Raw genomic sequence first — 15,617 nt, 5'->3', positions numbered from 1 at the left:
TTCTCAGAGATACTGGAAAACCTCAAGTAGAAAGAACCAAGTTCAGCAGCCTCTTTATCAGTCCCACCTGAGGCACCAAACTTAAGATCTGCAAAAATTTGGGCGCCTGGGTCGGGACCCGGGGTTGAGCGTCCAACTCTTGATCTTGGCTCAGGTCATGATCTCATGGTTCGGGAGTTCGAGCCCCACATTGAGCTCTGTGCTGATAGCATGGAGCCTGCTTGAGATTCTCTCTCTCTCTCTCTCTCTCTCTCTCTCTCTCTCTCTGCCCCTCCCCTGCTCACACTCTCATTCTCTCTCAAAGTAAATAAACTTAAAACAATAAAAATAAGATGAAAAATCTGCAAAAATGGCTGCCAAGTGTCCCTACATCTGAAAGTGGTCTTTAGACTATTAGCAAATGAGGAAAGGGTGTGAAATCCCTTGCATACATTAGCCATCATCCCCCTGGAGAGGAAGCCTCCAATGCAGACAGCTGGTGGGATTCTCTGGCACCTTCCATCGTTTGGGTGGGAGAGGAAGGAATGTACAAGTGGATACAGGTTGCCTCTCAGCACACACCAAGTGAGGGGGTCAGGGAACTCCTCGCGGGCTCGGAATGGGTGACTTGGAAGCAGAAACAGTATCTACCTCGACCCCACCTGGAAAGTTTTCAATTTTTTTTTCAACGTTTATTTATTTTTTTGGGACAGAGACAGAGCATGAACGGGGGAGGGGCAGAGAGAGAGGGAGACACAGAATCGGAAACAGGCTCCAGGCTCTGAGCCATCAGCCCAGAGCCTGACGCGGGGCTCGAACTCCGGGACCGCGAGATCGTGACCTGAGCCGAAGTCGGACGCTCAACCGACTGCGCCACCCAGGCGCCCCCCACCTGGAAAGTTTTCAACAGAAGCTGCCACCAGAACTTTCTCTTGAACAGCCAGATGCGAAGAGTGGGCTGTACTGGGAACACACCGTGTCTGGGATGGTAAGAGTGGAAAATGTGGGTGTTCCCCATGACACAAATGGACCATATGCGTGACAAAGCCAAGAGCCAATTAGAAAGGAACCCACCCAGAGGTGCCTGGGTGGCTCAGTCGGTTAAGCGTCCGACTTCAGCTCAGGCCATGAGCTCGCCGTTCGTGGGTTCGAGCCCCGCGTCGGGCTCTGTGCTGACGGCTCAGAGCCTGGATCCCACTTTGGATTCTGTGTATCCCTCTCTCTCTCTCTCAAAATAAATAAACATTGAAAAATTTTTTAAAAAAATAAAGGAACCCGCCGAACAGAGCAAAGTAATGGCACAGACTGACAAGAGGAAGCCTGAGGACGAGGAACAGTGTCACAGCCGGAGGAAAAGCCACAGTCACCTTTCAATATCTACGCGATGGTGGCCAAAGAGAAGCTTCTGACAAGCTGCTGTCAGAAGAGGGTCGGCTTTGTGTCCCGTCCGCAGAGACCTATCACCAGATCACGACGGCACCAACCATGTTACGTTCTGCTTTCACCCTCATTTCTCCTCCTTCCCAACCCAACCTCGGAGCAGACAGACATGGGGCACTGGGTGGCGAGGAGGGTGGAGGGATACGCTAGGAAAGAGGCAGAAGAAGGGCCCCCTTCCCCCCTGCAGGTGCCGGACCCAAAGCTCGCTCAAGATGCTGGAGAGAGGAAGCCTGTCTTTTGAGCGAGTTTGGGAGCTGATAATATATTAGCCTGCACTGGGCATCTCAACGCCTGAAATGGCACTGTTTGTAGAGCAAAGGAACCAGAAAGGGGTATGGTATCTTCACAGTCTGGGTTCAAACACAACCAGCTAGAGACCTGCTTCACGCATGATACATCATTTTGGCTAGGGCCCATGGGACTGCAGGAGAAAAGTGGGAACCCGTAAAAAATGAAAAAGCTCAAATGAAAACAAATGAATTATGGATGTAATCGAAATTTGGGGAGCTCCCCCTTGGGCAGATGAATCCTGTCCCATCCCTTCTCTTGAACCCATAGCCCGTGTTACATCAAGCTACCCACTTCCAACGGCCACAAAACCCGAGGTCTCGCTCCATAACATGCCAGGGAACCCAAAAGGTTTTTATTGACACGTCACTGAAAAGCGAGATACAACACGGCAACGTTCCTTTTTTTTTTTTTTTTAAATGTTTACTCATTGTTTGAGAGAGACAGAGCATGTGTGGGGGAGGGGCAGAGAGAGAGGGAGGGCACAGAATCTGAAGCAGGCTCCAGGCTCCGAGCTGTCAGCACAGAGCCCGACGTAGGGCTTGAACCCACGGACCGTGAGATCGTGACCAGAGCTGAAGTCGGACGCTTAACCGACTGAGCCACCCAGGTGCCCCAACACAGCAAAATTTCTATTCTGTTCCCCAAAGTATAACTCCCGGCCACCACTACATCATCTTTTTGCCTCGTTCCCTTTTGTCTCTTGCCACAAAGCCTCACAGATACCCTCTATCTTTCTGATAAATTCAGCTCTGGCGAGCTCTGTCCGATAATAACCTGGAAAGGAGCCATCACTCCTACTCCTGCTTAGAAAGCAATTTGGTGACCTTTTTTTTTTTTTTTTTTTTTTCTTAATTCTCACTTGTGCCTCTTGGGAGACGAAGTTTGAAAGCAAAGAAGCTTACCAAAAAGTCTGTTCAACAGAAGAAAAGTTTTATTTGGTGGTCATGGGGAATGAGAGAAAACACAGGAAATCCTGTTAGCAATTAAAGAGGCTTCTTTGTTTTCTGTCCATTTTACATAACGGTGCCTTTCCAAACACAGAGGGGCCTCGGGGAAGTAAAAGGAAGTAGGGGCGGGCTTCAGGTGAAGGTACCCGAGAGTCTAGAAGGGAGGCCACGTGCCCCGTGCTGCAGGGGCCCATAATTTTTGTCCCCTCGCTGCCCCCTGCTGGCTCTTTCTCTCAACTGTCATCCTTAGCTTCCCGTGACCATCCATGGCTGTCAGAGTCTATGGAATCTTCCAGATGGTGCCCTCCACCTCTGATGACTATCTCTCAGTTCAAATCTCCAAAGACACTGTCGACTGGCTCCGCTCAGCGTGTGGATTTCTTCCCCGTAGCATGAGTCCAGCCCTGGTCCTATCAGCTGGCTCTAGGAGCAGGCAGAGTCCTGCGTTTCAAACGGAAGCGAGGCCGTAGGCGAGGTCTTTCTTTCACAGGATACGTGGCCCATGAGGCGGTGAACAGCATCTCCATTACCCTGGCAGTTGATGAGTGAATTAAGAAAGAAACGTTGCACCGTTTCAAAAGCCAACGTAGCGTGGAAGAAGATAGTAAGCGTTGCTTTATTTTTGTTTTTTTTTTTGCATCACGTCCTTCTTGGTGATCTCTCGGACTTTTGACTATTGCATGGAGGAAGTGAAGCTGCAGGGTCCCTAGAGTGGAAGGCATTAGAACCCGATCTGAGTGGTCGCAAACAGAAATTACCGGAAGCAAGTATAGCTAATGCTACATGGTAGCTCCTTGGGTTCCTTGGTTGCCAAGAACCGTATTTACCATTTGGGGGAGCAGGAAAAGTTGGTCGTACGAGGCCGGTAGTTTGCATGCAATGTCTACACTGCAGGGCACATAGTGAGAACGCAAGTGCTGAGTCCCACTTCCTGTGTGAAGTCTTCCCCAACTAGACTGAATGGATCACTCTTTTCTCGGACCACACTCCCATAATTTGGCTTTATTCGTCTTTTGACAGCCAGGTATTTTATTCTTTCATTTCCCATCTCATCTGTGAAGACCCACCTGACTCACCAAGGAAAGAGACAGTTTATTGTTTTTTTTTTTAGAATAGTAAGCAAGGAGTCCATGCTTACAAAATACATAAATAACACGTAGCATTGAGGAAATTAATAGGCTTACAGGTTGAAAGAAGCATGAGTTGAAGCTTACTGAATGAAAGATTCAATACTATTCATTATTTACACATTTTCAGTTTGAAAACATTCTCTGTTTTATTTGCCTTGTGACTGGAAGTGATTTGCCTCTCATCACTTGGCTCAGTTTCCTCAGTTGAAAAATAAAAGGAGGAAAAAAAATCATACCTATCTACTGTGGCTGCTGTTGTGAAGATAAGACGGCATTCGTGAAAAACTTATGACAAGTGAGGGATGGAAAAGGCACGTCAAATTGTTGATCACCTCATCTCATACGGTACCTCTGTCTTCAGGCTGCGAGCTTTGCTTGTATCAGATATGCATAGTATGTGTCCGTTTTCATACTAAAGTGTGAAGGACTCCCACTGGATTAGGGTTCGCATTAAGCACATTTCATTATAGAACTGGTTGTAACATCTATGCCCATGAATGCCTTAATAACAGCAATCACTCTGCCTGTGGCTCTTTCTCAGATTGGAACATGAGCAAGGAAGGGCCTGATGGGGCCCCGAAGCCTTAGTCTTCAGACAGCGAGGGCCGGGGATGGAGGGTGCAGGGGGAGGCCCAGCGAGCTGCAACCACTTACCTGAGAGTCGGCCCAAACAGGAGGCACAACTTAGCTCATTCTCAGACCCGGTCTACTGACCCCTTTTCCCTTATGTTCTTGCACCCTCAGTAAATATTCCTCCCCCGGATGGGCTTTTCCACCCCCGAACTCACACACTTCAGACTGCTTTAACAAAGGCCCAGAGCATCTTCGACTTTCTTACTTTATGAAAAATGTGAACTTGTTCCTTTGTGTCCGCATTATACCAGATACAATTTTTAATTATAGAGCCATGTCTAAATGTCTCAAGATCTCTCAATATTAATTTGAGATTTTCATAACACAAGACAGACTCTGAAAAAGCATGCACGCTATACGTCGTAGGCATGCAATACAGACTCTCTCGGGCCCTACGAACGTGGGGACAGGACCAGCAGGGAGCCACGTAGCTGTCCTCTGTCTCTGCTGACTAAACACAGATTGCCAGGCACTTAAACAAAAATAACATGAATGGGGGGGGTGGTCTATGAAATTCCAGTCAGTCTATTTCCTTCACAAGGTATAAGATGTGAGATAATTAAAATACCGCGTGTGAGGGACAGCTTTTGACTTAAAAAGAAGTAATCCGGCAAGTTTAACCAGAAAAGCAATTACTACTCATCTGTTGCCTCTTCTTCCTGGAAATTTAACTTATGCATGAGCTGATACTCGTTTTATGTATTTTACTGAGAAAACGGGGACAATTAAAATTTTTTGAAATCAATAAAACGTAAAACCAAATAACATAAATAGGTTTTCGCGAATATCCAGGAAGTCATTAAAGCAATTTATGTTTTATGCATTACATTAAACATTCTACAATTCTTCGGGATGATTTAGGTTCTGGGTAGTAAAAAGAATTTACATTTTTTTTTAATTGACACGGGTTCCCTTTCCTACCTCTTTCAGGAATGACCAGCCAAACAAGTAAGCTTCCTGTCTGGCGTGTGTGATGGGTTAAGGTGGGCCAGACCACCCTTGACCTGGATGTGCTCTCAGAGACACTGCACGTTAGTGAAGTTTCCTCCAGGCTGAGCCACGGACCTGCGTGACGTACGAGCTCCTAGCAGATGCAGCCCTGACTCCGTGCTCCAACGGAGCTACGCGTGACACAGCTGGATGCGACAGAGTGCGCCACGGACGGGGGCTGGCGAATGAGGGTCTGCGTCTAGGCTGTCTCGCCACCTAGCTGCGTCTTGTTGGAGCTCAGGTTTTATGAAATGAAAGGACGGAGCAAAATTATCTCCGGAGCTAGATCCTGTTTTAAGATACTACGTACGTAGTAGGGGGGCGCCCAGGTGGCTTAGTCGGCTGAGCGTCCGGCTCTTGGTTTCGGCTCAGGTCATCAACTCACAGTTTGCGGGTTCGAGCCCCGCGTCGAGATCTGCACTGACAGCGCGGAGCCTGCCTGGGATTCTCTCTCTCTCCCTCCCCGGCTTGTGCACTTTCTCTCGCTCTCTCAAAATAAATGAATGAATGAATGAATGAATGAATGAATAAATAAATAAAATATACGCATGTGTGTGTATGTATATATACACACACGCACACACACTCACACACACTACGTATTAGCAACAGAGGCCTGTCTGTGACAGGAGGCACCAGGCACGTTCACAGGAGAGGACAGGAATCAGCGGTCAGGATTAGAGGAGCTGGGAATTCTGCCAGAGCCACAGGCTCAGGAACAGGCAGAGGGACGAGAGCAGGTGGAAAGGCACGAAACTGAAGCCACAACGGCAAACTGGGGAGTGAGACAGGCACCCAAGAGTTAGGACGGAGACCGCGTCTGCTGAATTCGTGCGCTGAAGGGGTGACGACGGAGAAAGGGCAGGACAAGCCTTGCTTGCGTTGGGGGCGTCCACGGTGGCTTGCGGGTCGGTGGCTGAGCCGGTCACTTAGGGAAGGCTTCCCGCGGAAAGGGAGGCGCCGACGAAGCCGTGTGCGGAAATCCAGGAGGAAAACCCCCTGGCCCGTGAAGAGGAGGAGAAGGCTGCTTAATTCCAGAGATGTGCAGACCGAGGAAAAGTGTGGCAAGAGGATGAACTGCCTGGGGAGGCGGGAGCTCTGCTGTCCACAGAAGAAGGGCAGGGGGGCGTGGGAAAGACACGGGAGGCATCCCGGCGGGGGTCAGAAGGCAGAGGAAGAAAGAGACCTTCCAGATTTAACAGGCTGTGCCTTAACAAATGGGCATTTGGTGAATGGGACACACTGGGGAGGGGAGAACAGGGGACTGGGAGGAAACGGAAGTGACTGGACATCACAGAAGAGAGAAGCTGGCAGGTGTAACATCCTGGAGAGGGCAGGGGGGAGGAAGGCTGAAGCACCGATGGAAGGCGCGACCTGGGCTGACCATTCCTTCCTGGATGCGGTCTCAAAGTGCAGAGTGGGTAACACTTGTCCCACTAAAGATTTGAGAAAATAAAGTGAGGAGTAAGTCTAGTGACTGCCCTGTCATTCTAGAAACTTCTCTGTCACTGGTTCCAGGGCCACAGTAAGCAAAGTCCCCAAACTACTGATTCTAAAGCCTGGGCATTGAATTGACTAATGCAAAAGATGAGCGGGGTCCCACTCCCTGGGACGGCCGGGTCACAGTCATGTCAAAGCAGCTATGACACACATAAGTACATCTCTGGGCAAAACACAGAACAAGCAATCTGACAGCTGGGAAAACAACCCAAATTAGCAGATTCTGGAGAGGGCAGAGTTTGAGGCACGTGCCACAGGTGGAAAGTGAGGGGGAACGTCTAGAAATAAGAAAATCGGGGGTGGGGAGTACCTGAGTGGCTCAATCAGTTAAGCACCTGACTTCAGCTCAGGTCATGATCTCATAGTCTGTGAGTTCGAGCCCCGCGTCGGGCTCTGTGCTGACGGCTCGGAGCCTGGAGCCTGTTTCGGATCCTGTGTCTCCCTCTCTGTCTGCCCCTCCCCCCACTCATGGTCACTCGCGCTCTCTCTCTCTCTCTGTCTCAAGAATAAATAAACTTTATTTTTTTTATTTTTTTTTCAACGTTTATTTATTTTTGGGACAGAGAGAGACAGAGCATGAACAGGGGAGGGGCAGAGAGAGAGGGAGACACAGAATCGGAAACAGGCTCCAGGCTCTGAGCCATCAGCTCAGAGCCCGACGCGGGGCTCGAGCTCACGGACCGCGAGATCGTGACCTGGCTGAAGTCGGATTTTTTTTTTTTTTAAGAATAAATAAACTTAAAAAAAAATTTTAAAACGAAAGAAAATCAGTAAGAGAGCCAGAAATTCTGTGTTCAAACAGCGCCCAAATCTCTGGTGGCCCCTGAGCCATGCGGGATTGGGGAGGGTCCGGGCGGCCTAGATAACGATCAAAGAACACAACTTACATGGAAGCTGCTCCCCCACTTAGCGGCTCACTAAAAATTAATCAACGGACACTCTTCAGAGAAACATAACAGAATCCCTCCACTCGAATTCACAAGGGAGAAAATTCAAGATCAGTCAACATACAAAGAAGTAGGAAAATGTGACCCATCCTTTTTTTTAAATGTTTATTTATTTTGAGAGAGAGAGTGAGCAAGTAGGGGAGGGGCAGAGAGAGACGGAGAGGCAGAATCCCAAGCAGGCTCTGAGTTCAGCGCACAGCTGGACACGGGGCTTGATCTCACAACCGCCAGACCAGGACCTGAGCCGAAACCAAGAGCCGGACGCCCAACCGACTGAGCCACCCGGGCGCCCCTCAAGAAAGTAGTGCCATCAACCCAGACCAGTCCCAAGGTGGCCCAGATGTCGGAATCAGAAGACAGGGATTTTAGCATGTCGCAATGAGGCCCGTTACTTACAGGGAAAAAGTACTTATGGTGAATGAAAGGGTAGCACTCTAAGCTGGAAAAACAGAAACTCCGAAGAAAGCACAAAGTAAAATTTCCAGAATTAAAAATACAACATCCGAAATAAACTGCTGGGCGTGCCAACCGTAAGGATGGAGAAGCCAGGGGGAAGCGTGGCTTGAACGTGAGAACAGAGCAGCCGAAACCAGCGAACGCAAAGAAGACAGAGGAAACGGGTATAAGAGCAGGAACCGTCTCTGAGACCCGCAGCATCACACAAAGTGTCTGACATATGAATAACTGTCACTCCAGCAGCCCAGGGACAGGAGGGAAGAAACACCTCATTTCACCAGATGCTCTGAACGTGAAGATTCAAGAGGATCTATGAAGCCCTAACTAGATAAATAGGAAGAAAACCATGTCCAGGCGTCTGACACCCAAATACTACAAACCAAAGAGAAAATCTCGAAAGGACACAGAGAAAAGTGGCGCATTGCATTCAAGGGACAATGAATCAAATGGCTATCCACCTCTGAGGGGGGGGGAAAAAAATTCAAGACCAGAATTCAGTGGAAAGTTCTTTCAAGCACTGAAAGAGAAACCGAAATCTTACCAACCCAGGATTCTCTGACCAGAAAAAAAAACAGCTTTTAGAATGAAGGCAAAATAAAAATGCAGGAGGGTCTAGCCGGTATTCTTTCACAAAAAACGCCCTCCTGCTGAACTAAAATGGCTCAGTTTAGAGGCTTTATTTTTTGAACATCCTAAAGGAAAAATGACAGAGACCCAAGCCACACTGAGCCTACCGGCCGAATCTTCACTATCCCTGGGTGAGTTAAGCACTAGAAATAGAAAGGAAATGTAAGTAGGGAATAGGAAATGAAATTCATCAAAAAGAACTTCAAACATTTGGATTATCGTTAGCTGGAAACCCTGGGGGCTTCGGGGGTGTCAGGTGGGACCGCCCCCTGTCCCCACACCCGGAGGGCAGGGAGAGACGGTCCACACCAGGGTCCAGATGGTGATGGCAGGGAGCTTCCACACCAGGCTTGTGGTGGGGCCACCAGATTGCGGATCTCCACACCCTCCTGCCAGAATCCCACAGGTTTACAGGAGCCTTAACGAGGCGGGGTCACCTGTGCCACCCGGACGGTCTCAAGGACACCTCGCTCTCTCGAGGCTGAGACCTCGGAACCACCTGTGGGAACGGTGGGCACATTCGGAGGACCCGGCAGGGAGTCTGGCTCCAGGGTCAACCTGAGGTCCCGTCCTGTCGCTGACCTCCCGCAACAGTTATAAACATGCCTCTCGTGAAACAGTCGAGATGAGAACTTTAAATACCACACTGGGTCTCGTGTATCAGGAAACGAGTGTTTTAAATACGAGTTTATTTTCCTCAAAATAGGCCTGACCTTAAAATTTTAACTCACCCTGTATCAGCAGGAATAGCTTTTATGTCCCATCACTTGTACGTTTCAAAAGGCAATGAAGAAAAATTTAAGTGCCAGTGAAGGTAATAAGCTACAACTGTGGAAAAGATTTACTGACGATCTTTTTTTAAGAAGACAACAAATTAAAGAATAATTCTGGAATACGTGAACTACGGCATATCGAAGTTTAAACTGTCCGTTCTGCGACACTGAGTAACCAACGCCTTTACCAGGGATGACTTTAGTGTCTTTGAGAATAAGAAACGCAAGCATTTTATGTAAATAATAAAACCGTGGCTCTTTTTATAGAGGTTATATTGGATTTTGATAAATCTTTGTACAATGGTACATAAGTTTTCAAAACCAAAATTTTAAACGTTCATATTGTTTAGTAATGTTATCACAAAATATACCCATTAAGCACTCAAAAATAAAAAAAACACCTCATAATACATCATGACTATAGAAAACTTAAGTGGAAAATATAGCAAAAATACGAGTCATTCCTTCTAATTCCAAGTTAATCATGCTTAATAGTTTGGTATATTTCCTGACTATCTTTTCAGATATTTCTATGTAATTCAGTATCATAAAATGTACACCATTTTGTATCTAGAAAGAAAGAAGAAAACACTTCATAAATTTCCAGAAAGTGTCACTCTCCAGCAAGCCCCTGGGGACACAGAGGCCGCCACCATGGAAACACTCAATGTGGGCTGCTCGACCAGCCATTGGACAGCTTCCAATGGCTGGTCACGTCTCAAGTGTACAGAACAGCCCAAGCTGTTGGCCAGTGCTTGCTTGACCAGTATTTGGTGAATACCAGTCACGGTGCCCAACACCAGACCCACATGGCAGGTACAAGTGCATAATCCCACAGGGACATTTTATTCCCCAGCCCCGTGTGACCATGGCTCCCGGAGCGGTGTGCTCAGGAGGTAACTGCCGTGGTTACCGCTGTGATCCTTAGCAGCCATGAGTCACTGGTTACCGGGGGGGGGGGGGGGGGGGGGGGGTTGGAGGCATCCCCCCGGACATAATCAGGAACAAGGAAACAGAAGCGAAGGCTAAACCCAGCCACTGAGCAGGGACCCTACAAGACAAAGACGACAAATGCTTCCCAAGAACAAACCATAACAATGTGTCCAATCGGAATAGCTGGGACTGAGGCGAGGGATCAACACAAAAGTGAGTTCTGCAGAGAGGGTGAGGCCCTTCTTCCCGGAAAGCCTCCCACATGGGACCCTCAGGACAGCAGGTAAAATGGAAACAAGCATATTTCAAACTTCTCATAAAACGCACTGATATTATCCAGTTTTGCATTTAGGCAGAAACCATGGCAGCCTAAGTCCCACGTGACCCGTCTTACTTTCTGGTTTGACTGTCCACCCCCTGCTCCGTGCGTGTGCCTCGTTCACTCCACACTCACTCGCTCGTCACCCGGTTCATTCTGTCTCCAGCGCTGCCCCATCACTGCAGCAACCCTGGTCCACAACCACACACCATACACCTGCATACTTCTCGGGCAAATGATAACTTCAGTGGATTCTCCTTTGAGGAAGGGACCCGGAAGGGAGTTGGAATTTTTTCCTCCCGGCAGACGGACAGTAGGCCATGGGGACCACCAGAAAGGTCAAAGCACTAGGAGCAGGTATGACAACGGCGTCACTCCAGAGGGTGAAGGCGATCTCTAAATCTCTATTCGGCGTTCTCGGAACTTAATCGGAGTTGACCCAGTTTGTTAAGTGAGCGGCTGACAATGACTGTTCACTGAATCAGTGGAACTCAACGGACCCGCTAGGTGCTCCCTTGTGACGAACAGGTCTCCTACTACATCCTGAGTGGTTGCCCACTTCCCAGTGTTGAACACTTCCCAGAACATTTTATTGGTGTCAGTACCTTGCAGTCCAATTCTGCCAAGAAGCCACTTTCACACTGGAACCAAAGGCATCTTTTAAAAGAAATTACCGAATGATCTTCCGAACTCCACAGATGTCTCTACCACATACTCACGGGTGCGAGAAACTTGATGATTTTTCATTTACAATCTTCTAGTATCAGCTACTACGTATTAAAGAGACATTTCCTATTGATATTAAATAAAGTGAATGTGAAAAGTGTAACTGCTCGAATCATCGTTAATGAGCATGGAGATCAGAGATATGGCCCGCTGATTGAAATACTGCACCCAGATCTGCCTGGAGTACAAAACGCTGGCTATCGCCCGATTGACGGAAAGGCATTCGGTCCCACTCCTCATCCTACATAACTCAACAGACCGGGGGTTCCTTCATCCACCAAATGAACCCAACTCCTCACATGTGCAGTTTCCAACAGATACCACCGTCTTCTACTAACGTGCTGCCCAAACAGGTGTAACAAACAGGAGACAAAAGACCAGAGCACAGTAAGGAATCTTCCTTGCAAACTAACTGCGACCTGAGGTGAGCCTCCGGCGAGTACGAGAAGAGTCGCGCTGGCCGTGGCCACGCAGGGGCTGTGCCGCACACACAGGGTGGAGCAGGGGGCCTCTGCGGCCGTCTGTCTCTCCGCGCGTGCAAGCACACCCTTCCCACGTCTGGTCCCTGCACACTCTGCGCGACGAGGGAGCCTCTGCAGCAATTTCTCACCGCTGCTTGTTCTCCCTTCTCCGAACGCCAGGTGATTTCCTGGAAATCTTTCCAGGCACGCGTGGCCCATTAAAGTTAATTAAGCACGTGTCCGTGACACCTAGGAGAGCGCGAGCCCCTCGGAGCCCAAAGCGCCGCCCGGAAGCGCTCTGCCCCAGGGTCACACGCTGACCCCCGAGGCCCTGCCTCCCACCGCTGACCTTCCCTGACCCCCGGAAAACTCTGCGATCTGGGGGGGGGGGGCGGAAATCTGCATGTGCCCGCGAGCCGCCGCACCCGGAGCCAGCGCCCCAGGCTCTCCGTGCCCCGGGAAGCCCGGGCAGGTGCGCCGGCCCCACTGTGGGCTCCGCTCCGGGACGCGCCACCTGTTCTCGCAACCCCCGCCCCCGGCGGCCCCCTAGACGCCAGGACCCCGCCCCGCGGCCGGGAGGCGGAGGGACCCCGAGGCCCGGGATCCGCAAGCCCGCGGGGGTCCGCTCGCCCGGCCTCCCCCCGCGCCCCGCGTCCCGCCCGAGCGCCCCCCTTCGCGGTCCCTTACCTTGTGGCCTTTCCCCGGGGGACATCTGACGTTATTGGAGGCTCCCGCCGTTTGATTCATGTCCGGAGGAAGTTGGGGGCCCGCCGCTCTACCTTGCAAACTTCCCGGGCGCAGGAGGGCGGCGCGGAGCGCGTCTCCGGGAGCCGAGGGGGTCCTGCCCTCCAGCCGCGTCGGGCGCGGGCGGCGAGTCGGCGGGCCGCAGGTGTCCGCGGGGCTGCGCGCCGCACGGGAGAAGCCGCTGCCGGGACCCGGGAGGGAGCGAGGCCGGCGGCTGCGGGGACGCTCCGCGCGGCGCTGCCTTCCCGGGCGGCGGTCCGCGGCTCAAGACCGGGAGGCCGCGCGGACCCACGGGCGCTCCGAGGACGGGCGCGGAGGTACGTGTCCGGCGGGTGGGACCGCGGGAGCGTGGCCGCCGCGCGCCCTGACGCCCCCTCCCCCCCGGGCGGAGCCTCGGCGGCGGGCACCTCGCGGGGGCGCCTTCCGCACGCCGCCGGCCTCCGTGCGCACCCGGCACCTCCGAGGGCCGGCGCCCGCTCCCGCCGCCCAGGCTCCCCGGGATGGTCGGGAGGGGGCACGCGAGGCTCCGCCGGGCGCCCCCGCTCGGGCGAAGGCCGGGAACGGAGGGGCGGGCTCCGGGCCGCCCGGCTCGGTCCCCGCTGCCGCGTGCGCCTGAGTCCGCTGGCCCCGGGCCGGGTCGGGGGGGGGGGAAAGCGGCCCTGGGCGCCCACGCCTTTCTGCAGCCCGACCCGAGTGTTTGCAGCGTGCCCGGGGTTCCTGTCTCTCTGGCCCTGGCTGTCGCGCTCGCTCGCTCTCTTTTCCTTTGGCGCCTGTGAAGTCATGATCTAATTAGGCAGCGTTGGGGTAGAGGTGGAAAACTGACCCTTGGGAACTAGGAAAAACAAACCCGGAAAGAACAGCTGTACCACGAAGACCGCATTGCAACATTTTACAGACTCTCAAGTCTCAATAGTGGACCCGGAGCCTATTGGCGCCCGGCTGTAGCATTTAGCCAAATCTTGGTCGGTTTGTTTGGTTGGTTGGTGGGTTGGTTTTTCTGGACTTATCCAGGTAGAGATATTGCGGTTTGAATATTCTGGAAGGAAAATCAAGTGGCATAATTCAGTTTCTGTTGCCCGGCCCCACAACCTTAGTTTCATCATCTACAAAGTGAGGGAAGGAGTTGGCTTCTGCTGGGAGAGCCAGCCCGGAACTTGCTCCTTCCCTCGTGTTGGGTTCCCAACAGAAAGAAGCACATCCCTTTGCGGTGCCCCTTTAAGAGGAAAAGGATTTCGCTCTCAGGTGTTGCTGGCCGAGTCCCCAAATAGGAATAAGGCCCATGTGGTAGAGTCCGTTATCCCCTTTCATGGTTTTTGCCCCGTGAAGAAGTTCAAAGACGAACTCGTGAGGTTTCGGTCCCAGGGATGGGGAGGCATGTGCTGGGCATCCGTGTGTGTGGCAGTGGACGGGGCGTGGTGGTGAAGGCACGTGTCGTACGGAGTCTTGGCTTTGCCCTGCCTGGCAAACGTCCTTGGGGAGGTTCTCTCTTGGTGGTTTTACGGCTGGGAGGGAGGCACTAGAGTGCCAAATTCCGGTGACGACCCTGAGACCCCGAAGTATTGATGCGTAGAAGGTGCTTAGGAACAGGCATTCAGCAAATGGCAGGTATCGCTGACAGCCTGGAACATTGGGAGCTGACATTGGGAGCGCTTAATAACTCAGAGACAGTCTGTCATTTCCATCGTATCTGGACGTGGAATCCACAAGGGTGGGCATCCCGTGAGTGTGGCCCGCGGACTTCCTCGCCCTGGTGCTAGTCCTAGCGGTGCATCAAAAATGACCGCTGACCTGTTCCTCCCTGTTCCTGTCCCAGGGTTTCTGCTCTGGGTTAGCAGATCTACCCTTCTTGCACAGGCCCCTGGGGAGCTGTGTGTGCCCTGGGACCTCCCCTCTCTTCTGGGTCCAAGAATCATCACTGATTTCCACTTATTCAGGTGTTTCTTGCTGTGAGGCTGGGAGCAATGGCTTCTGAGCCCTTCACAGTTTGCGGCTGAACCCAGAAGGCCATGTGTTTTCCGTCTCAGTTTCCCTATTCCCTTCTTGTTTAATAATCATTCACTCAATGTATCTCTCTTCTCTCATACTGTAAGTAGCAAGAAAACCCAGGTGGTACCTTCCACGCTGCTCAGAAATCCCTCTAGCTAAATAACCGCGTTTATTAGGTAACATTAGAAAAGCTCTTCTGTTTCCACAGAACTGCAGGCTACAGTCTCGCGAAGCGTCCTGCCGTTTCGTAATCAGCATGGCACTTCCAGTGGGATCGTTGGGAGGCATTTCAGAAGCAGCCTGCTGCAACTCCCATCACTCCTTTTTCATGATGAATATGCAGGCTAGATAATGCAATGTCCTGTGGCCAGCTCTGCCAATATGTCATACGTTTTTGACACTAAAATTTGGAGCTTACGGATCCGGCAGTGTTTATCAGCGCTCCGTGTTTCAGTCCCGGTTGGGCATTACCGTGCAATAGATCCCACTATGTCAGGCTCAAGGAAGCAGGTAAGAGGGACATGAGCGGAAGCTTCCTGATTCTCTCCTCGCCTCCACAGCTGCCCCCTCCTCACCTTCCCCTCCTCCCTTCTCTCCGGACACCAGCAGGCTCTGTCCTTGCTAGTCTAACAGGATCATTGCCGCCTTCCCGGTCCCCGGTCCCCCATCTTCTGATGGCCCTCAGGTCAGAGCAAACACTGCCCACCCCCAGACGAGTGTGACCGAAAAAGCGGA

General features: G+C 51.4%; 1 protein-coding gene across 1 annotated transcript in view; it reads right to left on the bottom strand.

Annotated features, from left to right (window-relative positions):
• The window catches only part of DPP6 (dipeptidyl peptidase like 6), a 949,991-nt gene extending 936,846 nt beyond the window's left edge, over positions 1-13,145 (bottom strand). The window contains exon 1 of the mRNA XM_045053301.1: positions 12,840-13,145. Within this exon, the coding sequence (XP_044909236.1) occupies positions 12,840-12,899 (60 nt within the window). The 5' untranslated portion in view covers positions 12,900-13,145. The remainder of the gene's footprint in view (positions 1-12,839) is intronic.
• Positions 13,146-15,617: the final 2,472 nt, after the last annotated feature.

Source organism: Felis catus, chromosome A2, assembly GCF_018350175.1.
Source record: "Felis catus isolate Fca126 chromosome A2, F.catus_Fca126_mat1.0, whole genome shotgun sequence".
NCBI classification, from domain to species: Eukaryota; Metazoa; Chordata; class Mammalia; order Carnivora; family Felidae; genus Felis; species Felis catus.
Note: the sequence above shows the minus strand (reverse complement) of the source record. Positions and strands in the feature narration are given on the sequence as shown.